At 47.2% G+C, this 26,302-nt stretch overlaps 1 protein-coding gene across 4 annotated transcripts in view; it reads left to right on the top strand.

Moving 5' to 3' along the window:
* Window positions 1–26,302, top strand: part of LOC115162445 (ral GTPase-activating protein subunit alpha-2) — a 151,982-nt gene that overhangs the window by 48,611 nt on the left and 77,069 nt on the right. Inside the window, exons 4-24 of one of the 4 annotated variants that reach the window (XM_029713752.1) lie at window positions 2,705–2,762; window positions 3,923–3,966; window positions 4,093–4,273; window positions 4,743–4,858; window positions 5,062–5,200; window positions 6,085–6,290; window positions 6,656–6,898; window positions 7,272–7,451; window positions 7,841–7,975; window positions 8,102–8,250; window positions 10,717–10,828; window positions 11,094–11,331; window positions 13,990–14,163; window positions 16,441–16,590; window positions 18,655–18,714; window positions 18,902–19,024; window positions 19,501–19,586; window positions 19,708–19,972; window positions 21,389–21,582; window positions 21,713–21,811; window positions 21,968–22,123. In XM_029713752.1, coding sequence (XP_029569612.1) covers window positions 2,705–2,762; window positions 3,923–3,966; window positions 4,093–4,273; window positions 4,743–4,858; window positions 5,062–5,200; window positions 6,085–6,290; window positions 6,656–6,898; window positions 7,272–7,451; window positions 7,841–7,975; window positions 8,102–8,250; window positions 10,717–10,828; window positions 11,094–11,331; window positions 13,990–14,163; window positions 16,441–16,590; window positions 18,655–18,714; window positions 18,902–19,024; window positions 19,501–19,586; window positions 19,708–19,972; window positions 21,389–21,582; window positions 21,713–21,811; window positions 21,968–22,123 — 3,108 coding nt within the window. The remainder of the gene's footprint in view (window positions 1–2,704; window positions 2,763–3,922; window positions 3,967–4,092; window positions 4,274–4,742; window positions 4,859–5,061; window positions 5,201–6,084; window positions 6,291–6,655; window positions 6,899–7,271; window positions 7,452–7,840; window positions 7,976–8,101; window positions 8,251–10,716; window positions 10,829–11,093; window positions 11,332–13,989; window positions 14,164–16,440; window positions 16,591–18,654; window positions 18,715–18,901; window positions 19,025–19,500; window positions 19,587–19,707; window positions 19,973–21,388; window positions 21,583–21,712; window positions 21,812–21,967; window positions 22,124–26,302) is intronic. The other 3 variants (XM_029713754.1, XM_029713753.1, XM_029713755.1) reach the window with 3 other exon arrangements.

Genomic DNA, 26,302 nt, shown 5'->3' with positions numbered 1-26,302 from the left:
CCAAGCGGGTTCGATTCCCGCCGGGGCCACCCATATGTCAAAAGGTATGCACGCATTGACTGTAAGGGACTTTGGATAAAGTGTCTGCCAAATAGCATAAATGTAAGCCTTCACCTGACCACACTAGAGTTTAGATTTGTCATTTGATGCATTGCTGTCGAGTAGTAGTCTAGGCCTTAGTTTGCCTTATTTACCTACTCCGCCTTACTGGCAGTGGGTTGAACTTGTACTCACCGGCCCTGTCAAAAACAAATCCTAGCTGATCATTAAAAGGTTGTTTTTTTAAGACCTGCTATGAAACGTAAGGGTCAGCGAATTCCGCTTGCTTTGACTTTGACAAAAGTGGAATATGTGAATACTGATCGGACTGGTAGTCATTAGCTTGAGGAAGATCTACAGTGTATTGTTGCTGTCACCTACTGGTCAGAGAGTAGTATGAAGACATTTCACGAATGCCCTTTTTGTTATATGTGTGCTACATTGCATGTCTGATAAGCTTGTTACGACCAAATGTAGATATCGCGCAAGCAAGAACTCCGTTTGATAGGCTACTTAACCGATCCGATAAGAACTATATTAGGCCTACTTCTATTTGATAGGCTATAGGCTGTCTTCAGTTGAGCTCAGTATCTACTTCTACAAACGGCTGGTGATTTGGTTTCCATGTAAATGAGTAATCCACTGTTTACACTGTGGGGGTTGGCCTGGAAACATGCTCAGTCTTTCACTGTATGACCGGGCATTTTACTGTCACATATCTTGTCACCCAGGCCTAGTGATCTACTTAACTGTCCTACACATTTGAGTTACTCCCAACATTTTCAATGCTGGTTCACGCGATAGTTGAATAAATTACAGTGAACTGTGACCCTGCTCTATTCGCCTGCTGTGGCTCTCTGGGCTGTGGTGGTCACATGCCTGCCATGCCGCTCACTCCCAACTCCACCGCGACTGACTGACTGCCCTATAGAAACGAATGTCTCTGGCTCATTTATAGCTGGTTTAAGAAGGTTTCCTCGTGTTTTCTGGAAAGTAAGCTCGCTCTTAACATGAGTTGAAACTTCACCGAATCCTGTTGCCTTATTCACCAACTTTTCTCATTGTTGCGTCAAAACAAGGATGAGAGACTCCACAGGTGCACCAAAGTGAAGCTTAAATCAGTGGGTACAATGACAAAAACAAAGTCTTCGTAGTTCTCCTGAGGCCGTCTGTGAGCGCTGGAAAGCCCTTGTGGGACACCTCTGGTAGAAGTGTATTCTGAGTCATGTACGCCCTGTGGCTGGAAACCTAAGTACGGATCATGTAAATGTGGTTGGAGTTGGACGCGTCCCTCCATAATACCCCATCTTTATGCCTGGAGTACGTCTCCAGATTAGAGTAACTCAGTCAGCCCGCTCTGCTCAGCCCCTCTGTCAGGCTCACAGCGCTTCATATCAGCCAGTAAAGTCCCATTGTTGCGGCTGCCGTTCCCGCCGCCGCGGGGAGTCTCCCCGCTTCTGCTCCGCATTCCCTGCCTTCCCCTGGACGAAGGGTGGGTGTTACACACACACACACACACACACCACCCTCCCTCTCTGGAAACCACACAGGCTTAGACTGACCCCCCCACTGTTTTACCACCTAGAGTAATGTGTCTGCATCTCCAAGGAGAGCATCAGTGCTGGGAGCTGTGCATGTCTAATCCCATCCGGGATCAATAGAAAGGTGCGATAGAGAAGGACATGTATCATCACGCTCTGGATCAGAGAGGAGTCAACCAGGACACAGGGACACCAGGAGTGATGGCTGTCTGTCAGATTTCTGTTTCTATCACTGAGAAGGAGAGGGATTTAGACGGAGAGTGGAGTAGACACGAGGAGAGATGCACAACGAGAGAGAGAGAGGTGGAGGAGGGGAGAAATACAGAGCGGTAAACCGAGATGTGCTATACTCAAAACATTTAGATGAGTTTTGGAAGCCATAATGTGGCATGGCTGCTCTCCTCTTGGCCACTGATCCAGGGTCTGGCTTCTCTCGCTCTTTCTCAATGCTCTGCATGTGTGGACTCTTCCTTCAGTCTCTCTTTCTCAAGACCCAATTCAGTTTGCATGTATAGCTACTGCTGGTGAGGACTAGGGTAGGGTTGCTCTACCAAGTGGTTCATCAATTACCCACAATCCACTGGCCATTAACGGACCAGCCACCACACACTGCACATTCCACAGCGGTGTCCTCTCTTCTCATCCCCCCCCTGTCTCCCCCCAGAGGGACCCAGTTAACCCCTCCCTCAGTGGAGGATTAATTATGGCCTGCTGAAAGGTCACACGCTCTAATTGAGTTGTAAATTCCATGGTTGTGGAGGTGATAACATTTCCAGCGTTGTCCCGTGTCACCGGGGCCACCCCTATAGCAGGCCGGAGACACACGGAGCAGGAGGAACGGAGAGCAGGGACTACTGGTTGACTGACAAGGCTGCTATGCTTTTTCTAAGTGGGCTGTGTTTAGGATGTATGGCTGAGCAGCTTAGCAACATGGCCCTGTCTAGTGTGTGTGGTGTGCAAAAGGGAGTTGTTGTTTAAAGCCTATCGAGTACATTTTTGCTGTCCTCTCTCCATCTGTGATCAGGTTCCTCTGCTCTGTCTCTGTGTCCTGATTTGTCTGTTCGGAGAAAGATACTTCAGCCATTTGTGCTAATGTTTTACACGTTCCTTCCCATCTTCTCCAGAAAATTCTGCAACTTCTACCAGAACGAATCTACAGTCGATGGCAGTTCCACAGTATAGGTATGTACCAATGAATCAGCTGTTTCTAAGTTGGTACTCACTCTACCCTCCTTGAATAGGCCTACAGTGGTAATATTTGCATTCTTCCGCATGGGTACATTAGTCAAAGGTCTGTCCCCTCCTGTGTTACTACAACCACCGAAATAAACCACGGAAGCATAGATTATCGGCACAACCACGCTTTAACAGTTCGTGTGAGAAGAAAATAATTAGTCGCGGAAGGAGAGGTAAATGAAAAATGCAAATGAGAGCTTCATTTGAAATGCAAATTGGTAATTGAATTATGCGTCGCTCGGTTTCAGCCTCGCAAGCAGCGATAACCTCAATTATAATCTTCTGTTTGTCAGCCGTTTCCCTAAAGCGACGAGGCAGAGATCGTCGCCGCGGATCAACCCCTGGGGCTTATTGCTCCAAATATGGAGGCTCATCTTCCCTCGGCAGTCCCCAAACACGCTCCCTAGTCCACAAAACACCAGCTAAAACCTGGCCCTCCTTCCCTAGCCTCATCCTTAAGGAGTCACCTCACCTAGACAACTGTTGCCTATCATTGACCCTGCTGCCCAAAGTAGGTAGAGGACAAAACTCATTAGCAACACGGACAAGGAACGTCATAAGCTGTCGAACTTATAGTCGGATGCAGAAAGACAGGGCCCAGTGATGTCTTTTTAGGCCCCCCTCCACTAGAGAAACAAGCATTTACAGACCGTCACCTGGTGGAAAATCTATCTCGGTCTCTCCTTTATGTCTCATTTCCAATCTCTTGGAGCCTAGGAGTTGGGATTGGAAGCAATTTATTCTTCATTTTTTTTCAACACATTGATTTAACCTGATGAGTGGAGAAGCAGGCATTTAGCAATCAGAGCAATGTCTCATTTGATTACCGCAGACCTGATTGGCTTCATAACTGCACGCCAGGCAATTGATGTTCATTTTCATCAGGAGAATGAGCAGCCTTCCCTCCCTGACTGGTTTATCACCACCCCCAAGGTCAATATTTACTGATGGAACAGACCGACGTGCTTGTCTCTCTGTGTTAAGTGTAACTATGTGCAGAGAGTAGTGTGTTATATCTCTAGTACACATCAGGTGGAAGGCACATCTCTTATTGTTGGTGTCAGGGTTGTCCTCTGTTCTTCATGCTTTCTCACTTTCTGTTGCAGGTTCTATTCTGAAAAAGCTTTTGCACACTGGAAATTCGTTCAAGGTGAGACTTGTTTTGCGTTTTCTAACACAAACTTGCACATGTTACTCCCACGCGACTGTGAAGGAGACGGAGCAGTCTGACCCTGTTCTGTGTACAGTAACCTGTCCCCTGTCCTCCTGCATGCAGATCAGATGCGAGGGAATTCGTCTGTTCCTGCTGTGGCTGCAGGCCCTGCAGAATAACTGTGCAGAGGAGCAGTTCCTCATCTTCGCCTGCCTGGTGCCAGGCTTCCCTGCCGTGCCCTCCACCAGAGGACCCTGCACCCTGGATACCATCATCTACAACCCTTTCTCCAACCCGCCCGATGGTGAGACCCCTCATCGTGTTTTACTATCGTTGTCGGGACCAAGCGATTGATTTCCGTAACCCATAACTCTAACACCTAAGCCTAAAATAGCCTTTTTCCTTGAGGGGACTGGCAAAATGTCCCCAGTTGTTCTGAATTTTCCTTGTTTTACTATCCTGGACTTTTTGTCCCCACAAGGATAGTAAAACCAAACACACACGCTCAGCTCTCCCTGCTCCGTCTTCTGGTCCCTTGTCCTTACAGTTGAATGTGTCTCAGTTTGCTGTTCAGACCTGTTTCAGTGCTATCTGGAAGTTGTGCAATTTGAGCTGGGGCAGCTGACTGTGATTGTCTGGTCCTGGGGAACTACACTGATTATTTCATGAAATGGGCTGCTGGAGTGAGATGAAGGCCGTCCTCACTCCTCATTCACTCTCTCGCTCTGTTTCTCTCTCTGTTTCTCTCTCTGTTTCTCTCTCTGGCTCAACAGCCAAGGTGGTGCCTGAGGAGATTACCCCGCTGGTGCCAGCTGTGCCAGGGGAGAAGCTGGCAGACGACCAGACCTGCTACATCCTCCAAACCCTGCTCAAGTTTATGGTTGTCCAGGTGAGGCTCCTGCTACAATATTGTCCTTCCTCGACAAGACTGGATCACTCTGTGGCCTCGGTCGAATACTTTTAAAATGCATAATATAATGAAATGAGGCCATTCTTTCCTGTAAAAACAATGTGATGGATCCAGTACCAAGCTTGTATGGGGCCTATTGTCTGGCTGTGTTGTGACTCAGTCTGCCTCTTTGTGTCTGAAAGGCGTCCAGTTCAGAGTGGAAGAACAAAGACAACCAGGACACCGGCTTCAGGTTTCTCTTCAGTCTGTTCAAGAAGTACTACCTTCCTCACCTCTTCCCCTCCTTCACCAAGCTCACCAACCTTTACAAGCCACTTTTAGGTAGGGGTGTGGGTGTGGGTGAGGGTGTGGGTGTGGGTGAGTCCGTGCATGTGGGGTTGTATTCCCTTTGCTATATGAGCAGTCTTTTTTTTATTTTCTTTTATACCGTTATGTCACCGTGGGTCAATTTGCAAAAACTCAAGGGCTTACTCCATTTGAGATTCTGAATGTGCAGCTTGACTCTAACACACTCCTGGTAGCTTTAAAAAAAATAAAAAAAATTAAAGTGGCATGCAAATTGGGTATTAGCTACTCTCCTGAGAAGCAGCTTTGGATAAATGTTTTTTTTCTTTTTTGGAGGGGAAGTGTAATATCATGCTCCTCTATTAAACCAGGCAAGTCAGAAGTTCTAATTTATAATTGCAGCAACAGGCCTTTGCCAAGTCAAAAACTTGACCCAAAAGCTAATTACTACAGTCGATGCACACAGATTCCTGAGGCCAGGCAATTTAGACATCTTGTCATGAACTTGATGTTTTCCTCCATTTCCCCTGTTCTAATGATCTACTCTCTGTCTGAGAGGGAATGTCTATTTTTAGCTAATTGCCAGTCAATTCAAAGGTATTCAACCCATGTTAAAACGAATTTTCATGAATTATAGAAATTAAAATCCTTTGAAACATTAACCTGGTACACGACGCTGTGGTTCACTGTAATTATCAGGGTTGTTCAGGTCAGTTACTTTGTGGGCTGAATTAAATATTTTCATATAATGGCCAGTAACAGCAAAAAAAACCTGATGTTGACTGAAAGAGCAGCGTATTTAGATCTAGTGTAATTTCCTTATCTTTCTCTAACTCCCACTGTCTCTTTCACCTTCCGTATATATCACCCTCGTGTTCCTCTCTGTGTCTCTGACCCTTCCCTCTCCCGACCTCCCCCAGACCTCCCCCACCACAGACCAAAGCCTCTGTATGTCCCGGTGACCCGTAACAACGAGAGCATGTTCTGTACGAGAGACCAGTACCTGGCTCCCCGTGTGGCCTTTATCACCTGGCTGGTCACCTTCTTCCTGGAGAAGAAGTACGTCAGCACCGCCACCCCCAGCGCGAAGAACGGGACTAACGAGGTCATCCCCAAACTCATCCAGGTAGGTCCGATGTCAAACATGCTAGTAAATACCAATAGACTTTCAGTCACTGCGCTACCGCAAGTTAGCATTGGCTGGCGAAACTACCTCTCACTTCCTTCATACTGGACGCAGAGACATACAAATGGTATCCGCAAGTTCATCTGACTCTAGGGAAGTAGATAAAGTATCCCTTCAATGCAGGAAGGATTAAATGGTCAATTCCAAGGCGAGGTTTATTTTTAATGTTGATTTGGAATAATTTTATTCAACCAACAGTTAATGCTGTGTTTGTCTTGATCTTTATCATTTATACTGGAACCCAGCCCTGAACCCTCTCACTGGTACCCTGTCCAACCCGCTGCCTGTGCTGTGTGTGTGTTCAGACTGTCACTGCAGGCAGTAGCAGTCAGGAGAAGGATAAAGACCGTGGTGGGGATGGGGAGCCCAACGGCCCCACAGAGCCAGAGAAGAGCCACTCTAACAGTAGCACGCTGTCTGACCGGCGCCCCAGCGACTCCAGCCTGTGCAGCATCGACGAGGAGCACCGCAGCGTCTACGACATGGTGCACGCCATCCTGCTCTCCACACGGGACAACATCAACTTCGTCAACGAGGTCTTTCATCAGGTACAGCCCACAGAGAGATGATGACAAAGGGTTTCCAAGTGACTCAATGATAGTTTAAACTAGGCTTTTCCTCTGCAGGAGCAGTTTTAGTTGTGAAGCTGATTTCCTTTGGTACCCCACTAGCTTTGGAACATGATGCTGAGTAGGAAACCATCTTATCTGTTGTGTGCTGCCCTCTAGTGCAAAGACACTATCGCTACATCAAAGCAACCCTCTTAGCTGGAGCAAATTCAGTAATTCAAGTTAAATGTCCTTAGCCACCACATCTGGTTCGTGCCATTTAGCATCCTGAAAATACATTTATTCATTATCCAACGGCCATTATGTTATTTTCTCTTGCATTATACTGTGTAATATCTGTCTGTATCTCCAGGCTTTCCTGTTGCCCTCCTGTGAGGCATCAGCGACCCGGAAGGTGATCAAGGTGTACAGGAAGTGGATCCTGCAGGAGAAGCCAGGCTTCATGACGGAGCCGGACAAGAGCAGACAGGCCGAGGTGGAGGAGAACCCAGAGCAGCTACTCATCACTGAGACCGATAGCACACACACACAGGTAATGGCAGTGATACAAACACACACAGGGTGGAAGGTAGCCTAGAGGTTAGAGCGTTGGGCCATTTACCGTAAAGGTCGCTAGTTCGAATCCACGAGCCAACAAGGTGAACAATGTGCCCTTGAGCAAGGCACTTAACCCTAATTGGTCCAAGGGTCGCCATTGATAATGGCTGACCCTGGCTGTGACTCCACTCTCCGAAGGTGTTTGCAAAAAAACTCATTTCTGCACATTGGGATTTACAAAAAACACCTTCTGCACATTGGGATATACAAAAAAACATTTCCATTTCACACGTGTATAAGTTAGTGGATGCGCAGACTAAAATTAACTCTGAACACTCAATTTCGTACTCGCCACGCTGACTGGACGGTCGTGTCCTCCTGCAGGTGTTGGAGAGTCATGGTCACAAGCGCTCGTCCAGTTGGGGCAGAACATACTCCTTCAGCAGTGCCATCAGCCGGGGCTGTCTCACTGAGGAACAGAACAGAGACATCAAGGCTGGCATCCAGTCCACCCTGCAGGTATGTGCGTGCGAGCGTGTTTTGTCTTTTGAAACGTTGTTGTTGTGCGTGTCCAGATGCATCTCGTCAACCCCTGACTGTAGTTTTATCTCCTTGCTCTACCCCCCCCCCCCCCCCCCCCCCCAGGTGTTCCTGACCAACTCGGCCAACGTGTTTCTGCTGGAGCCGTGCCAGGACGTGGCCAAACTGCTGGACAACCAGGTGGAGGTGTGCAAGGGGGTGCTGAGCATCTACCGCCACGTGATCATGGAGCACGCCATGAACACACAGACATGGTACGGCAGTCAGCACCTCGTCAGCGTACATACTGATATACACTAAACACTATCAATAAAACGTCACAATAGCGTTCAGTTTGGCTGCTGGGGCGCCTGGTGGGGGGGCAAGGAAATCCCCATTTACGCTAAATCCATTGACCACTACGTGCTGTTTTCAAGATTAATTACAACTATTTGGTTGTAATGTCATCACCTCTTGAAGAGCGTAGTCAGAACTACACATTTCTGATAATTCCACATTTAACTCTATCATCAGAGTTATATAGCAATGATATAGTAAACATCAATTGATCATGTATTTTCAGATGCGTGAGGGTAGCCAGATCCGTTTTGGCTACCAATTTGTAGCTCGCTAGCAGAAGCAATGTGTCATTTAGCTTGCTTTATCGGAGATTAGGCTTTTGGAAAGAGCTTGACATCGTCCTGGTAAAGATGTCAGTCGGGCTACTGTCATCACCGTAAATCAAACAACATTTAGATATAGTCATCTAGTTTGTCCCCTGAAAGTTAGCTTGATTGACGTGGTCTGTTATTAGCTTGCTTGCCAATTTGACGTGGTCCGTCAATCAATGTAGCCTATCATGTTTGTCAGCAGCAATCGTGACAACACTGTTTTTAAATAATGTTGTAAAGGGAATAATGTTAGGCCTACCTAGCGAAGTTAGCTATGTCGGTTGGAGAAAAAAGTACATTAGGTCTACTTACCGCTATGTTAAGCCAACTGTACAACGTTTCTACCGGTAGCAGGCAAAGTGAACATTATCAGCTAACAGTAAAGTTACATCAGCAAATGATCCCACAAAGGATGGGACAATTAACCTAAACCACTCACACCTGTCAGGTATAGCTCACTTATTTTACGGCACTCAAATATCCAATTAATGGTGGCCAATATTTTGAGATATCGTGAGGCTACCCTCCAGGTTTTTCACAATTTCTAAACAGGTTTTTAGGAATTTTTGCTAATTTCTTAAAAATAAATAACTAAACCTTTACAGACTCTTTACTCAGTACTTTGTTGAAGCACCTTTGGGAGCGATTTAAAGCCTCGTGTCTTCTTGGGTATGACGCTACAAGCTTGACACACCTGTATTTGGGGAGTTTCTCCCATTCTTCTCTGCAGATCCTCTCAAGCTCTGTCAGGTTGGATGGGGAGTGTTGCTACACAGCTATTTTCAGGTCTCTCCAGAGATGTTAGATCAGGTTTAAGTCCAAGCTCTGGCTGGGCCACTCCAGGACATTCAGAGACTTGTCCCGAAGCCACTCCTGCGTTGTCTTGGCTGTGTGCTTAGGGTTGTTGTCCTGTTGGAAGATGAACCCTTGCCCCAGTCTGAGGTTCTAAGCGCTCTGGAGCAGGTTTTCATCAAGCATCTCTCTGTACTTGGCTCTGTTCATCTTTCCCTCGATCCTGACTAGTCTCCCAGTCCCTGCTGCTGAAAAACATCCCCACAGCATGATGCTGCCACCACCATGCTTCACCGCAGGGATGTTGCCAGGTTTCCTCCAGACGTGACGCTTGGTATTCAGGCCAAAGAGTTCAATCTTGGTGTCATCAGACCAGAGAATCTTGTTTCACATGGTCTGAGAGTCTTTAGGTCCCTTTTGGCAAACTCCAAGGGGCTGCCATGTGCCTTTTACTGAGGAGTGGCTTCCTTCTGGCCACTCTACCATAAATGCCTGTTTGGTGGAGTGCTGCAGAGATGGTTGTCCTTCTTGAAGATTGTTCCATCTCCTCAGAGAAACTCTGGAGCCATGTCAGAGTGACCATCGGGTTCTTGGTCACCTCCCTGAACAAAGCCCTTCTCCCCCGATTGCTCAGTTTGGCCGGGCGGCCAGCTCTAGGAAGAGTCTTGGTGGTTCCAAACTTCTTGCATTTAAGAATGATGGAGGCCACTGTGTTCTTGGGGACCTTCAACTTCGACCAATTACTTCAGCCTCGTGACTTGTTTTTTTTTTTCAACTGTGGGACCTTTATATAGACAGGTGTGTGCCTTTCCAAATCATGTCCAATCAATTGAATTTACCCCAGGTGGACTCCAATCAAGTTGTAGAAACATCTCAAGGATGATCAATGGAAACAAGATGCACCTGAGCTCAATTTCGAGTCTCATAGCAAAAGGTCTGAATACTTATGTAAATAAGGTATTTCTGTTTTTTTATTTGTATAAATTTGCTAAAAATTCGAAACACCTGTTTTCACTTTGTCATTATAGGGTATTGTGTGTAGATGAGGGGGAAAACATTTTTTTTCTAAAAATTAGGACAAGTCTGTAATGTAAGAAAATGTGGGAAAAGGGGTCTGAATACTTAAATAGGAAAACAAATTCTAAACCAAGCGGTTGCTTTTACCTGAAGGACTGTATTGTCAGACAGACCTGGACAGTTCCACTGTGTTATATGATGATCTACTGATACACAATGATGGACTAATTATATCTTCTGGTGTGTGTCTGGTGTGTGTAGGGAGCAGATGCTACAGGTGCTGCTGAGGATCACTGAGGCGGTGATGAAGAGGCCTCAGGAGAACCAAAGAAAAGACATCTTTGCTGAGAGCCTGGCTGCCATCCTTTTCCGGGTCAGTCAGCCTGGGGATCACATAGCCTCTCTTACTGTTACGGAGTTGTTCTGATACCTCTGTTAGAGGAAGTCCAGCGACGCTCCTGGAAATGTTTGTTGCCCATGATGTTAATGTAATGTGGAAACAATGTTACAGCTCTAATGGCTTGTTAGTGTTTTGATCACAAGCCAATAAGAACCAGCTGCCTGCCTATGGTGATTAATGAGATGTTCTGTTTCGTCCTCCTGTCTTTGTGCCTCTGTGCCCCTACATCCTCCCCCAGACGATCATCGTGGCGTGGGTACGGGCCAACCTGTGTGTGTTCATCTCTCGGAAGCTGTGGGACGAGCTGCTGTCTGTGCTGTCGTCTCTGACAGGCTGGGAGGAGCTGGTGACCGAGTGGGCCAGCATCATGGATTCTCTGACCGCGGTCCTGGCCCGCTCCGTTTACGGCCTGGACATGAGCAACCTGCCCCTGGACAAACTCAGCGAACAGAAGGAGAAGAAACAGAGGGGACGGGGTGAGGAGACAGGGGGGAGAGAGGGGGATGGAGGCAGGGGGGGAGAGAGGGGGATGGAGGCAGGGGGGGAGAGAGGGGGATGGAGGCAGGGCTCTAAAGTGCAACCCTTTTGGTCGCGAATGCTCCTTAATATTTTAATTTGGGAGCACCAGTGCGCCTAGAAAACAAATCTGCCATTTAACAATTATTCTAATGGTTAGGCTTAGCTGTATTGCTGTTTAGGAGTTCCCTAGAGGAAACGCACAGATTCGTGACCGTGGTGGTTGCACCATTACTACAGAGAAAGCCACTTGTCTCTAGCCCAAACCATATCACCGCCTCTAGGTTTTTTTCTCTTCTATCGCGCATTGGCGCCGCAGCGGGATGCGTCTCCATTGGCGGGATGCGTCTCCATTGGCGGGATGCGTCTCCATTGGCGGGATGCGTCTCCATTGGCGGGATGCGTCTCCATTGGCGGGATGCGTCTCCATTGGCGGGCCATATTTTTTCATTCATAAACCACGTCGTGGGACGTGCTAAAACGATTCTAAAACAGCTTGTTCAGTTATGTTACCTCATTATCTAGCTAGCTAACAACCTGGTAACTTTACCAGTACATCCGAACATTTGGCGGAACAGAAACAATGGAAAACAGATAGCTTAGGAAATGTTGCTTTTTAAACAATGTCAACCTAATATTCCACAAATGACTTTGTAATTTCAAAGACAGGTATTTGTATCAACATTTTAGCTTTTATAATAAACAGATGGCTTTACAGGCTTGTTCGTTTCTAGGGAACAACATAAACTCAGCAAAAAAAGAAGGACCCTGTCTTTCAAAGATAATTCTTAAAACTCAAAACAACTTCACAGATCTTCATTGTAAAGAGTTTAAACGCTGTTTCCCATGCTTGTTCAATGAACCATAAACAATTTAATGAACATGCACCTGTGGAACGGTCGTTAAGACACTAACAGCTTACAGATGGTAGGCAATTAAGGTCACAGTTATGAACACTTAGGACACTAAAGAGGCCTTTCTACTCACTCTGAAAAACACCAAATGAAAGATGCCCAGTGTCCCTGCTCATCTGCGTGAATGTGCCTTAGGCATGCTGCAAGGAGGCATGAGGACTGCAGATGTGGCCTGGGCAATAAATTGCAATGTCCGTACTGTGAGACGCCTAAGACAGCGTTACAGGGAGACAGGACGAACAGCTGATCGTCCTCGCAGTGGCAGACCATGTGTAACACTTGCACAGGATCGGTACATCTGAACATCACACCTGCGGGACAGGTACAGGATGGCAACAACTGCCCGAGTTACACCAGGAACGCACAATCCCTCCATCAGTGCTCAGACTGTCCGCAATAGGCTGAGAGAGGCTGGACTGAGGGCTTGTAGGCCTGTTGTAAGGCAGGTCCTCACCAGACATCACCGGTAACAACGTCGCCTATGGGAACAAACCCACCGTCACTGGACCAGACAGGACTGGCAAAAAATGCTCTTCACTGACGAGTCACAGTTTTGTCGCACCAGGGGTGATGGTCGGATTCACGTTTATGGTCGAAGGAATGAGCGTTACACCGTGGCCTGTACTCTGGAGCGGGATCGATTTGGAGGTGGAGGGTCCGTCATGGTCTGAGGCGGTTTGTCACAGCATCATTGGACTGAGCTTGTTGTCATTGCAGGCATTGCAGGCAATCTCAACGCTGTGCGTTACAGGAAAGACATCCTCCTCCTTCATGTGGTACCCTTCCTGCAGACTCATCCTGACATGACCTTCCAGCATGACAATGCCACCAGCCATACTGCAGAATCCCATTGAGCACGTCTGGGACCTGTTGGATTGGAGGGTGAGGGCTATGGCCATTCCCTCCCAGAAATGTCCGGGAACTTGCAGGTGCCTTGGTGGAAGAGTGGGGTAACATCTCACAGCAAGAACTGGCAAATCTGGTACAGTCCATAAGGAGGAGATGCACTGCAGTACTTAATGCAGCTGGTGGCCACACCAGATACTGACTGTTACTTTTGATTTTGACCCCCTCCCCTTTTGTTCAGGGACACATTATTACATTTTTGTTAGTCACGTCTGTGGAACTTGTTCAGTTTATGTCTGTTGTTGAATCTTGTTATGTTCATACAAATATTTACACATGTTAAATTTGCTGAAAATAAACGCAGTTGACAGTGAGAGGAAGCACCAATACAACCAGACTGAAAACCATGACCAGTAGAAACTGTCATTTTCATTATTCTTAGCAAAAATTGAACTTCAGTTTGCCTTCAAATAAAAGTGTTATTGACGGTGATGCAAATGAATACAAATAGTAGAATTATGCAGAAGGCTAACTGAAAATAAACACAGTTGACAGTGAGAGGTCGTCTCTTTTTTACTGAGTTTAGCTAGAATTCATACCGGCCCAATAAAGTCTATCTCAATTTGTCTGGTGCTCCTAGATTTTATGTGGTGCTCCTAACTTGTTCAAGTTGGAAGCACCAATGCTACCAACACATTTTTTTTTAATTGAGAGCCCTGGATGGATGGAGGGATCGAGGAGGATGACGCTGTGTAAGCCTCAGAGAATAGAGCAACAATGGTCGAAAGATTCAGTTTCTCTTTTTGCTTCTGTATTTATATTATTTGCGTGTGTCTGTCTCTCTCGTCTGTGACTCAGGGGTGATCCAGGACTCCCAGAAGGCAGCAGCGGTGGCCAGGTCCTTCTCTTTGAGCTGGAGGAACCAGGGAGACCAGCAGGGGGTCCAGGAGCCCATGAGGTTCCGCAGCGCTACCACCTCAGGGGCCCCCGGCGTGGAGAAGGCACGCAACAACGTCCGACAGAAAGCCACAGGTGAACATACACACACACATGCTACTGTAATGAAGTCATATTTGGCAAGTGCCAGATCTCAGAGTCCCTCTATGACACTACAGTGTAGACCAGACTCTCCCATAGACTCCACAGTGAGTGAGTGTATATAAAAGCAGGGCATGTGTACGTTAGCCCAGGTGCTGGTGAAGGGCTCAGCTCTAAGCACAAAGCGACAGCAGATGGTCTCCATTGTTCCTGTCAGATGTCATTGGCCAAAGTCAACATGTTTCTGTGTCAGTTCTCCGGCGCACACACACACTCCCCTGGTGACATGTTGGAGACGGACGTTGTTACTTCATTGTTCAGATACAGTGAACAACATCCACTTGACTGATGGAGATGTCTCCGTCTAATGATCAATTGAGCTCTCAGGCGATCCAGAGCAGAGATGAGCTGTCTCTAAACTAGCTAATCCCTAACGGAAGGGGATGAAAGAGTGACCCGCTTTGCTTGTTTCCTCACCTTCCTCCTTTCTCTCTCACTCACTCACTCACTCACTCACTCACTCACGACTGATAGCATCTCTGCTCGCTGAAGAGCTTGTTGAGCCTGGACCAGATGTAGTTGGGCCTGAAGGAGGACTCTTAGAGTGTGTGTGTGTGTCTGTCTGCATGCAGACAGAGACTGACATGAAACGCCACCGCCTTAAATTCTTCCTTTTCTCTCGTCTAATTGGATTTCTCCCACATTGATCATCAAACATCCCGATATCCCTCCTCCTCCTCCACCCCCCCTTCTCCTTGAGAGAGGGCCCACACATCAATCCGTAGACGTTTTTGATAGTTTCATTAAGAGTGTAATTAATGCTCATTAATATGCATAAAACGGGTAACAGTAGCGGTCTGTAGTGGAGACGATGCTATCTCCAAATGAAAGCGACTAATTAAAGTGTGGTGTAGGCAGAGAATAGAATCCTCCTTCTCTTGCAATGTTCCTCTCTCTTTTAGATTAGGCCTGAAGTGCTGTCCACACACACTTCCTCAACGCCTTATCTTTGAAAACTGAAAATGTGTGTAATCTCATTTATGCCAAAACGTACTTGGCAATATTTTTCTGATTATTTCCTGCGACATGGTGTTGAAATGACTGGGAACTAATAATAAATATGGTCATATTGTCCTATTGACTGACCACAGATGTATGATCTTAATTTGAGCCAGGTTGCTACAGCAGCAATAGTCCCACAGCGACAGGAAATGTGGATTATAGTACATTAACATTTTTGTAGGGGTTGATCCATTTTTCGTAAGGGAAAATCAAATCTGAAATTGCAAAGTGGAAATGTACAAACTTCAGAAACCTTTTTTAACCTCAATTACACGACACATTTCAAATGTCCTGCATTGCAGGAAGGTTCTCCTGCAACAGGGTGATCAAATTAAGATCCTAGGTCTACTCATTTCAAACCAGTACCTTATTCTTATTATGGAAATAATGTACTAGAATGCAATATGTGCGACACATGAATTGTATCACTATAAAAGCTTGCGTGTCCCAGCTGCCTTTTGCTTTTCTTTTTGTTAGTGTATTTTTAGGAGATAACATTACAAAGTTGTGTGTGGATGGAAATAAGTTGTCTTTACTGTGATGCACTCAAAGCCAGTTGTATATGTCCTCTTCTGTCATGTGCATAGAGAACTAATTAATCTGGGCTTCAAATAAAAGCAACGCATTGCATAAATGGCGTCCCTCAAATGTAAACGGGTCGGTTTAATTTTTTTTTTAACAATATGCAACAACAAATCTGGTAGAGCAGTGTCTTTGTTTAGGTGAAGAGCCCTCAAGTGTCAAATTAACGTGAGATCCAGCCTCGGGGTTTAGGCTTTAATGTATTATATTTATCTTCTCTTTACACTGAAGTCTCAGTTATTAGTTCTTCATTTCCTGTCTCAGTAATTTCACTATGCCTGTTGTTTCACTCTTAATGCCTTATGGCTGAAGTTGGAGTCACACAAAAAAAAAAATACATTCTTACATTTTTCGAGCAAATTGACATGAATGACAGTTGAAGTTACACCTGCAGATCTCAAATTAGGATTCAACCCTTAGTGGATTCTGTCTTCTTTAGTTGTATTTTTGTGCACTATTTTTTTTCCCCCTCTTACAATTTTTATGCAAAGGGTTAAATATATTTGCCAGTGGTGTCCTTCTGCCATTCTGCTCTATATGATCTTATTGACTTTTATCCCCTTCTCTCTTTATCTTATTTTTCCTCCTTCCCTCCCTCCTTCTCTCTCTCTCTCTCTGTGATGGAAGCTAAGCGAAGCCAGTCTATCAGCAGCTGTGTCCATCTTTACGAGGCTCTGCCCACTACTAAAAGCGTTCCTATGCTGCTTCACACTGTGAGCTCTTTCTTGCCTGGTCTCTCCTCCTCTTCCGGTATCTCTTGCTCTCACAGGCTTTCAGGTAAAGTGTTTCTGAGAGCTGTCTGTGTGGTGTCCTCCCTCCTTCGCCCTGTCTGTCTCTTCCGTCTGTCTGTCACTACTCTATCTCCCGTCTCCCATTCTCCTGTCAGTCCCTCACTGTTTTATTAACACTCAGGGAAGTGGAAACCCTTGTTTCTCACCGCTACTTACTGTCGTTTTGGATTGAAAGTAAAAAAGGGCAATTGTCTGTGACTTATATACTAATCTGTTCTGTTTATTACTGCATGTTCCTATTCGATCTCACTACGTGGCTAAAACAATCGAACCATTTTATCATTTTAAAGGTGCTACACAAGATTTTCTAGAATTTTTGCATTGTAATTTCAGAAAATGCCCATAATATATCTGGCACTAATAGTGGAATGACAGTGTTTCACAGTATTACTTACCCACCAGTGTTGTGATTGGCTAAGATATTCGCCTATTGATTTCTCCCACCGGAGCATCATCTGTTGTCAAACTGGGAAGGCTGTTCTGACTTTGGCTATGTTATCTACAATAAATGACTAAAAGTACACCTGTTCATCAGACATCTCATTACAAAATAATGGGCATTAATATGGCTGGAGTTGGTCCCCCTTTGCTGCTATAACAGCCACCACTCTTCTGGGAAGGCTTTCGACTAGATGTTGGAACATTGCTGCGGGGACTTGCTTCCATTCAGCCACAAGAGCATTAGTGAGGTTGGGCGATTAGGCCTGTCTCACAGTCTGCATTCCAATTCATCCCAAAGGTGTTCGATGGGGTTGAGGTCAGGGCTCTGTGCAGGCCAGTCAAGTTCTTCCACACCGATCTCAACAAACCATTTCTATATGGACCTTGCATTGTGCACGGGGGCATCGTCATGATGAAACAGGAAAGGGCCTTCCCCAAACTGTTACCACAAAGTTGGAAGCACAGAGTCGTCCAGAATGTCATTGTATGCTTTAGTATTAAGATTTGCCTTCACTGGAACTAAGGGGCCTAGCCCAAACCATGAAAAACAGTCCCAGACCATTATTCTTCCTCCACCAGACTTTACAGTTGGCACTATGCATTGGGGCAGGTAGCGTTCTCCTGGCATCCACCAAACCCAGATTTGTCCTTCGGACTGCCAGATGGTGAAGCGTGATTCATCACTCCAGAGAAGGCGTTTCCACTGCTCCACAGTCCAATTGGCTACGAGCTTTACGCCACTCCAGCCGACACTTGGCATTGCGCATGCTGATCTTAGGCTTGTGTGCGGCTGCTCGGCCATGGAAACCAGAGGCAGTTTGGAACTCTGTAGTGAGTATTGTAGCACAGACGATTTTTACGCGCTTCAGCACTCAGCATCCCATTCTGTGAGCTTGTGTGACCTACCACTTCGCAGCTGAGTCGTTGTTGCTCCTAGACGTTTTCACTTCACAATAACAGCACTTACAGTTGAACGGGGCAGCAGGGCAGCAGGGCAGACATTTAACGAAATGAATTGCATCCTATGACGGTGCCACGTTGAAAGTCACTCAGCTCTTCAGGCAGGCCATTGTACTGCCTATGTTTGTCTATGGAGATTGCATGGCTGTGCTCAATTTTACCTACCTGTCAGCAACGGGTGTGGTCCACATACTTTTGTGTGTGTGTGTGTGTGTGTGTGTGTGTGTGTGTGTGTGTGTGTGTGTGTGTGTGTGTGTGTGTGTGTGTGTGTGTGTGTGTATATATATATAGATAGATAGTGTGTAGCGGAAATAGCTAATTTCCTGGTTGCTAAAATTGTACTGTTTGCTCTATTTCTGTTTTTGTGAGATAAAAAAAAAATATCATTTTTACAGGTGTTTGAAGCTGGTGGACCAAAACCGAAAGTAAGTTTCATTTTTGTCCACCAGCTTGAAACAGCTGTAAAGCTGTAAAAACTATATTTCACAGCGATTTTGATGGTACAATGTTTCCCTACACTATTCAGTGCTTGTTTTCTCAGATAAACTGAAATTGAGTGAACAGTGTAGAATTTTAGCAACCAGGGAATGACAGAGCGGTTTTCAGTAGATAACACAAAGTCAGAACAATTTTCCCGGTTTGACAACAGATGCCGCTCCGTCGGGTGAAATCAATAGCCGAATATCACAGCCAATCACAACACTACTGGGTAAGAAATACTGTGAAACACCATCATTACACTATTAACGACAGATATATTATAGACATTTTCCGAAAAATCGTATGTGTCGCACCTTGAAGTTGACGGAATTCTGTGTGGTAGAGCATGTGTAGTGTGCCGGATGCATTGCTCTTAACCCTCTGTCCTGTCCTGGCTCCCTGGTCGTGGTGCTCAGATGTGGAGGAAGGCCAGCTGTCTGAGTGTGGGGGAGACGGGGAGCTGGAGGCTGGAGACAGCCCTCTACCACGCAGCAGCAGCACCTCCGACATCACACAGCAACTGACTGACACCTTCCCAGGTAGGGATACACCAATCAGTGCTGCCCTCTAGTGGAAGTATCTATACTGCTGCTAACAATGTGTCCATCTATACAGTGATTGTGCTTTGAAGCCTACAGGCTACAACAGTGGTTCCCAACCAGGAGTACTAGGACCCCTGGGGGTACTTGGTCTAGCCACAGGGGGTACTTGAGAAGACTGATGAGACCGTAGGTCTGCTGGTTAAATGTACATGAGGGGGTACATCAGGGGTACTCCGGGCAGAGCTAAATTCAGTTGGTGGTACAGTAACCGAAAAAAGGTTGGAACCACTGGGCTACAACTCATTCTGATCATGCATCTAGAGGATGTAGGGATGAGACTAGAACAGTTTTTATGACCAGGGGCTGTCTGCTGTGGGGGGCTGTCTGCTGTGGGGGGCTGTCTGCTGTGGGGGGCTGTCTGCTGTGGGGGGCTGTGTGTGTCCAGTGTGATTAACAGTCACTGTGACCTCCAGGCCACAAGAGGGAGTACTCCCCCAACAACTCCTGTGGCCCCGATGGCAGGGCGTCGGAAGCGAGGACAGACGGCGACCCACCAGTGGTGAGAAACACACCTGACGCAAAATCTGTGACCCTCTTAGTTTGTTTGGTTATTTCAGCAGGGCATCTGATAGAGTCATCTCTGAAACAACCACTGATGACTTCTCCCTCTGTGCACCCAGATTCTGATCCGGCGGAGCAGCAGTCCGGCCGAGCTGGACTACTCTGTAGAGGGACACAACAACTATGCAAGACCCACGCTCCAGGAGAAAAGTGTGAGTGTGAGCAGCGAAACGTCCAACGGCTACTTGAACGACGCTGACGGCAGCCTGCTGGCCTGGCAGGCCTTTGAGGAGGAGGCAGACACCCAGTCAGCCCAGATAGATGTCACAGCAGACACAGGGAGCCAGAGGAACCTGCTGCTCAGCCACAATGAGGCCCTGGCAGGTACTGGACTGGTCGGGGGGGGGGGGTCTGGGTAAGGTTTCTGGGGGGACTGATGTTGGTAAATGAGGCTTGGAGGGGATTGGTTTATATGGGATAAATACTGTAGCATATGGCCTTCAGGTTCAGTAGATTTGTATTCTGTGGGGTTTGTCAGGTTCAGGTGTTTGTCCGTGGGTTGTGTGGGGATTAATCTCAGAGCAGCCTGACCTTTCAGAGGATTAGCATAACCTTCATAGCCAGCCTCTGTCTGCTCTACAGTATCTTCCCCTGCCCTGCCTGCCCTCCCTCACCCTGGCCTATGAAGCTCTAAAGAGAAAACACTCCCTCTCTCTCCACTTCTATCTAGCCTTCTGGTTTTACCACCTGCTCAGGGGTCTTTATTCAGCAGGCAGCTGGGCCTTTTGTTTATTAAGCTGTCTTTGGTATTAGGTTAACGCATTATGGCTATTGAGGGAGGGCACATAAAGATGGATTGGTTACTACTGTTACATGTGTACTGGGCAATGTTAGGTGAGAGTCTCCTTGCTATTAAGAAATGTTAGGTACGTCTTTGGAAAGTATCTCGAAATATTATCATGGTTCAGCGTAGGTGAATATTTAGGAAAAAACAGCTATGGCTAATAGCTGTCAATTCTTGTCAAATGAAAGAGTACCTCAGCTGTAACCCCTGACCCTTAGCGTAACCCCTGACCCAACACCATCCCCACCTCATCTGTACTCTTACATTGATTCATTGTGAATTCACTGTCCTCTGTCATCTTGTGATTGTGCTTCGTCAAGCTCCACTGTCTTCTGGTTGTCGTCTTGTTCTCTGTCTTGAGTGTTTTCTGTCCCACCACCAGCAGCACCCATGTCCCACCACCAGCAGCCCCCCCTGTCCCACCACCAGCAGCCCCCCTGTCCCACCACCAGCAGCCCCCCTGTCCCACCACCAGCAGCCCCCCCTGTCCCACCACCAGCAGCCCCCCCTGTCCCACCACCAGCAGCCCCCCCTGTCCCACCACCAGCAGCCCCCCTTGTCCCACCACCAGCAGCACCCCTGTCCCACCACCAGCAGCTCCCCCCTGCCTCAACTTTGCTCGTGCACACTGAGTGCCGGGACTGCCCCCATCTGCTGGAGGACACCATACATCAGTCTGTGTTACACATGCCTCAGGACCTGGATACTGCTACTGCCCCTACACACCCCCTTTCTAGCCTGAACTGCCCACCACCCTCTGTGTTGCACTGTGTTAATCCTATACCCAGCCATCACATGTGTGTTCAGCTGTGTGTGACTCTGGTGACTGGGAAAAATCAACCTCTGTGTTGAATCACCTGTGTCCGGGGTGTGGACAGGCCTGGAGTTCTAGTGTTATACTATAGAGTTTATACAGTAGTAAATCAGAGTTCTCTCTGCTCTATCTGGTCTTGCAGACAGCCGTGAGTGTCTGACTGATGATGTCAGCATCATCGCAGGCGGGAGCCTGACCGGCTGGCACGCTGACTCTGCCTTTGTGCTCTGGAGAAGGATTCTGGGTATCCTGGGGGACGTCAACAGCATCCGCTGCCCCAGGATCCACGCCAAGATGTTCAGTTACCTCTACAACCTCTGGCACAAACTGGCTAAGGTAAGCACTGCCCAGCCTTCAAACACTCTTATCAGCCCTGATGACATGTCATGTACAGTAAATTTGTCTCAGTCAATATTTTGTTCTGTAGATTTTCAGTCTGGCTAATGCGGTCATGCCCTAATTGCAGATCCGGGACAACCTGGGCATCAGTGTGGATAACCAGTCGTCTCCTCCCCGGCCTGTCTTCATCCCTCCTCTCAGAATGCTGGCCTCCTGGCTCTTCAAGGTGACTCAGAGGTCCACTGCCTCTACACGCATCACCTAACTAAGAATGATCAAAGACATGCATGTGGCTATAACCGTGTGACCTGGTCTCTCTCCCTTCTACCTCTCTCCTTCACTCCCGTTCTCTCCCTCTGTCCTCCTCTCCCTCTTCCCCCAGGCCACCATGCTGCCTGCAGAGTTCAAGGCGGGTAAGCTGCAGGCCTATAAACTCATCTGTGAGATGATGACCAGGAACCAGGACGTGCTGCCCAACAGTGACTTCCTGGTCCATCTCTACCACGTCATGCACAAAGGCTTCACCAGCGTGGACCAGGTAATTTTCTGTTTTATCCTAAGCAGGCTTTATCTAGTCAGTAGAAGGGGGTCATGTGAGACAGGTAAGGCCAAGAGGAAGCCTGACGAAGAGCCACAGTGTTTGACACATTGCCTCTAAAACTCTGAGAGCACCAAAACTGTGCTGTCATTCTCCTGTGTTCATGTGCTTTTCTTGATGTAGATTTCAGTAACTAAGGCCAGAAGAGGGAGCTGCGGTCAAACACAAGAGAATGGGACTGCTCTTGCAGCCACCTGCCAATAAACTGTACAGCTGGGATCTGTTGCATTGTCGCTGTACTTCCACTCATAACCACTAGATGGGACTATCATCAAAGGCATCTGAGCTTTGTTCCATGGTCCTCTCGATAGAGGAGGAAAATGATGAGATGCTCGGTTGCCTGTACATAGCACGTTTGTTGTCTTGTCATGTGTGGACATATGTCCTGCTGATGATGACATTGTGTATACCTAACCTTTACCGTTCTAACTTCATCTGGACTGGCTGAGGTACATGTGAAGATAGTTGATGAAGCTGGTGAAGTTATATTATATTGCCCGTAGGTAAGGCTCACCTGGGTTCAGATCAGTGTAGTTAAGTGTCCTCTACTCAGCTCTCAGCTGGATCTCTCTAGACCTCTCTCTCTGTCTCTTCGGGAGAACAGCCAACCGGTGGTGATTGTGATGGCACACTGTTTTGGCATGTTGTCTCCTCTCAATTCAGCATGGTCCTCCTCTAGCTAGCCACTCCCTGCCTAGCTGGCTGGCTGCTCTTCACATTTGGCGGAGGTCCAGTCCGGCCTGCTGAGGGGGGATAAAACAGGAGCCCCCCCCACACGCACACAAAAAACAAAGACAGGCAAGGGAGAGAGAAAGAGATTGATGAGGAAGGGGGGGGGACTGTGAATAAATTAGTTTGTTTTGTGCGTGTATGCTCTGCCCACGGGTTTATATTGCGCTTTGGCAGAGCGACAAGCTTATTAGAATGTTTTCCATGTCGTTAAATAATGTTTGAGCTCCTGCCGTGTATACGTGATTAATTAAGGATTGACGTCTGTTGCACTCCGTTGGAGTGACACGTTGGCTGGGGCTGAAGAGGACCAGGAGGGGGGGGGGGACTGTGGAGGAGAGGGGGGTCCTTGGGAACGCGCTGTAGAGAAATGAGGGGGCCGGTGCAGAGGGACAGCGTGGCATTCTCCTTTCCAGCTTTTGTTGTGCCTAAATATAATATGGGGTCCGGGCCGCCAGTGTTGAGCTGGCTGGGCGCTGGAGCGTGCTCAAACTGGCCAGAGAAAGAGTCCTAATGCCACTCAATGGAGGGACAGCCCAGCCGCACGCCTGCTTTACATAAGAACGTGTCTCTTAATCTATCCCCCTCCCTCTATCCCAGGGATGTTAAACTCATATTGTTTATTTCCTTGCCGTCACAATTTGCTGAAGATAGTCCTCTATCCGTCGTTTTTGGAAGTGTCGATACTCCCTGTCGTCCCTGACTGTCTAGCTTAATTTGTATGATAATTAGTGAGCTGGCCAAAGTCAAGAAACGGTATAATTATAGGTCCATTATCGCTACACACTTTTGATTTGGTTTTAGTCATTTTAAAATATATTGAGTTTGCCCCCCCCCCCCCCCCCCCAAAACCACCAGATTGGACCCTTCCTGTGTATGTTGTACGTTTGACCCCTGCTCTATCCGCTCTATCTACCCTCCCTACAGTATCCTTCCAAATCTAATGTTCTTCTCTCTTTAGTCTACTCTGTCCCACTCCTACGCTCCCCACATATTTGTCCACATTTCTTAGTTTTTAATGGGCTGTCTAGTACTTTTTAAAGCACTGCACGTTTGCAAATTTAACGTGGCAACGTTTTTCACTGAAAAGGAGGGGCTGTGAAGGAGTGTACACCTCCTGGCTGCCAAGGTCAATGGTATTGTCCAGGCTCTCTCTGTCTGTCTACTGAGCCTACAGTGGCATGGCCTTGGACCAATGGTAGTAATCTATTTTCTAAGAGTGCTGTATGTACATTAGCCTAATGTGAAGGGTTGTTTATTTTTGTGCATCAAAATGGGCCTTCTATGAACCATGTGTTTCGTTTGCTGGGTGTGAGCCAGTCAGTAAACATCTCTCTCACACCTGCTCCCTATGCACAACCATAGGTTTTTCTATTCACCTCAACTTATCAGTGAAGAGAAAACGGGGACTGTTTCATCTGTGTAACGGAGGCCTGGGGAGAGGGAGGGCAAATGTGACGGTTGATGATTAAACCTTTCGAAAGGACCCCTCCACCTTGACAGATTAACATGAGGGGTCTATCTATTAGCCTGGACTGGGGAACCCCTGTTCTACACACACCTTCTGTGATCAGAACTAGAAGTAATGCTAGGATTTCAGTCTCATACAATAATGACCAGTAAATTGGGAAATGTACTGCTCAAAAAAATAAAGGGAACACTTAAACAACACATCCTAGATCTGAATGAAAGAAATAATCTTGTAAATATTTTTTTCTTTACGTAGTTGAATGTGCTGACAACAAAATCACACAGAAATAATCAATGGAAATCAATTTATCAACCCATGGAGGTCTGGATTTGGAGTCACACTCAAAATTAAAGTGGAAAACCACACTACAGGCTGAACCAACTTTGATGTAATGTCCTTAAAACAAGTCAAAATGAGGCTCGGTAGGGTGTGTGGCCTCCACGTGCCTTTATGACCTCCTTACAACGCCTGGGCATGCTCCTGATGAGGTGGCAGATGGTCTCCTGAGGGATCTCCTCCTCCCAGACCTGGACAGTCTGTGGTGCAACGTGGCGTTGGTGGGTGGAGCGAGACATGATGTCCCAGATGTGCTCAATTGGATTCAGGTCTGGGGAACGGGCGGGCCAGTCCATAGCATCAATGCCTTCCTCTTGCAGGAACTGCTGACACACTCCAGCCACATGAGGTCTAGCATTGTCTTGCATTAGGAGGAACCCAGGGTCAACCGAACCAGCATATGGTCTCACAAGGGGTCTGAGGATCTCATCTCGGTACCTAATGGCAGTCAGGCTACCTCTGGCGAGCACATGGAGGACTGTGCAGCCCCCCAAAGAAATGCCACCCCACACCATGACTGACCCACCGCCAAACCGGTCATGCTGGAGGATGTTGCAGGCAGCAGAACGTTCTCCACGGCGTCTCCAGACTCTGTCACGTCTGTCACACGTGCTCAGTGTGAACCTGCTTTCATCTGTGAAGAGCACAGGGCGCCAGTGGCGAATTTGACAATCTTGGTGTTCTCTGGCAAATGCCAAACGTCCTGCACGGTGTTGGGCTGTAAGCACAACCCCCACCTGTGGACGTCGGGCCCTCATTACCACCCTCATGGAGTCTGTTTCTGACCGTTTGAGCAGACACATGCACATTTGTGGCCTGCTGGAGGTCATTTTGCAGGGCTCTGGCAGTGCTCCTCCTGCTCCTCCTTGCACAAAGGCGGAGGTAGCGGTGCTGCTGGGTTGTTGCCCTCCTACGGCCTCCTCCACGTCTCCTGATGTACTGGCCTGTCTCCTGGTAGCGCCTCCATGCTCTGGACACTACGCTGACAGACACAGCAAACCTTCTTGCCACAGCTCGCATTGATGTGCCATCCTGGATGAGCTGTACTACCTGAGCCACTTGTGTGGGTTGTAGACTCAGTCTCATGCTACCACTAGAGTGAAAGCACCGCCAGCATTCAAAAGTGACCAAAACATCAGCCAGGAAGCATAGGAACTGAGAAGAGGTCTGTGGTCCCCACCTGCAGAACCACTCCTTTATTGGGGGTGTCTTGCTAATTGCCTATAATTTCCACCTGTTGTCTATTCCATTTGCACAACAGCATGTGAAATTTATTGTCAATCAGTGTTGCTTCCTAAGTGGACAGTTTGAGTTCACAGAAGTGTGATTGACTTGGAGTTACATTGTGTTGTTTAAGTGTTCCCTTTATTTTTTTGAGCAGTGTATTTCATTCCATTTGTACAGAGCCTTTAAAAAGTATTCACACCCCTTGACTTTTTCCCCAAAAAAATGGTTTTACAAAGTGGGATTAAAATTGTGACAGTATTTTGTGTAGATCATTGACAAAAAAAACTGTCAAAGTGGAAGAAAAATGTGAACATTTGTAAAACATATATAAAAAATAAAACTCTAATACAGTGGTT

The sequence above is a fragment of the Salmo trutta genome, chromosome 25 (assembly GCF_901001165.1).
Source record: "Salmo trutta chromosome 25, fSalTru1.1, whole genome shotgun sequence".
Classification (NCBI taxonomy): Eukaryota; Metazoa; Chordata; class Actinopteri; order Salmoniformes; family Salmonidae; genus Salmo; species Salmo trutta.
The sequence above is the reverse complement of the archived record's forward strand: the minus strand, read 5'-3'. Positions and strand labels throughout refer to the sequence as shown.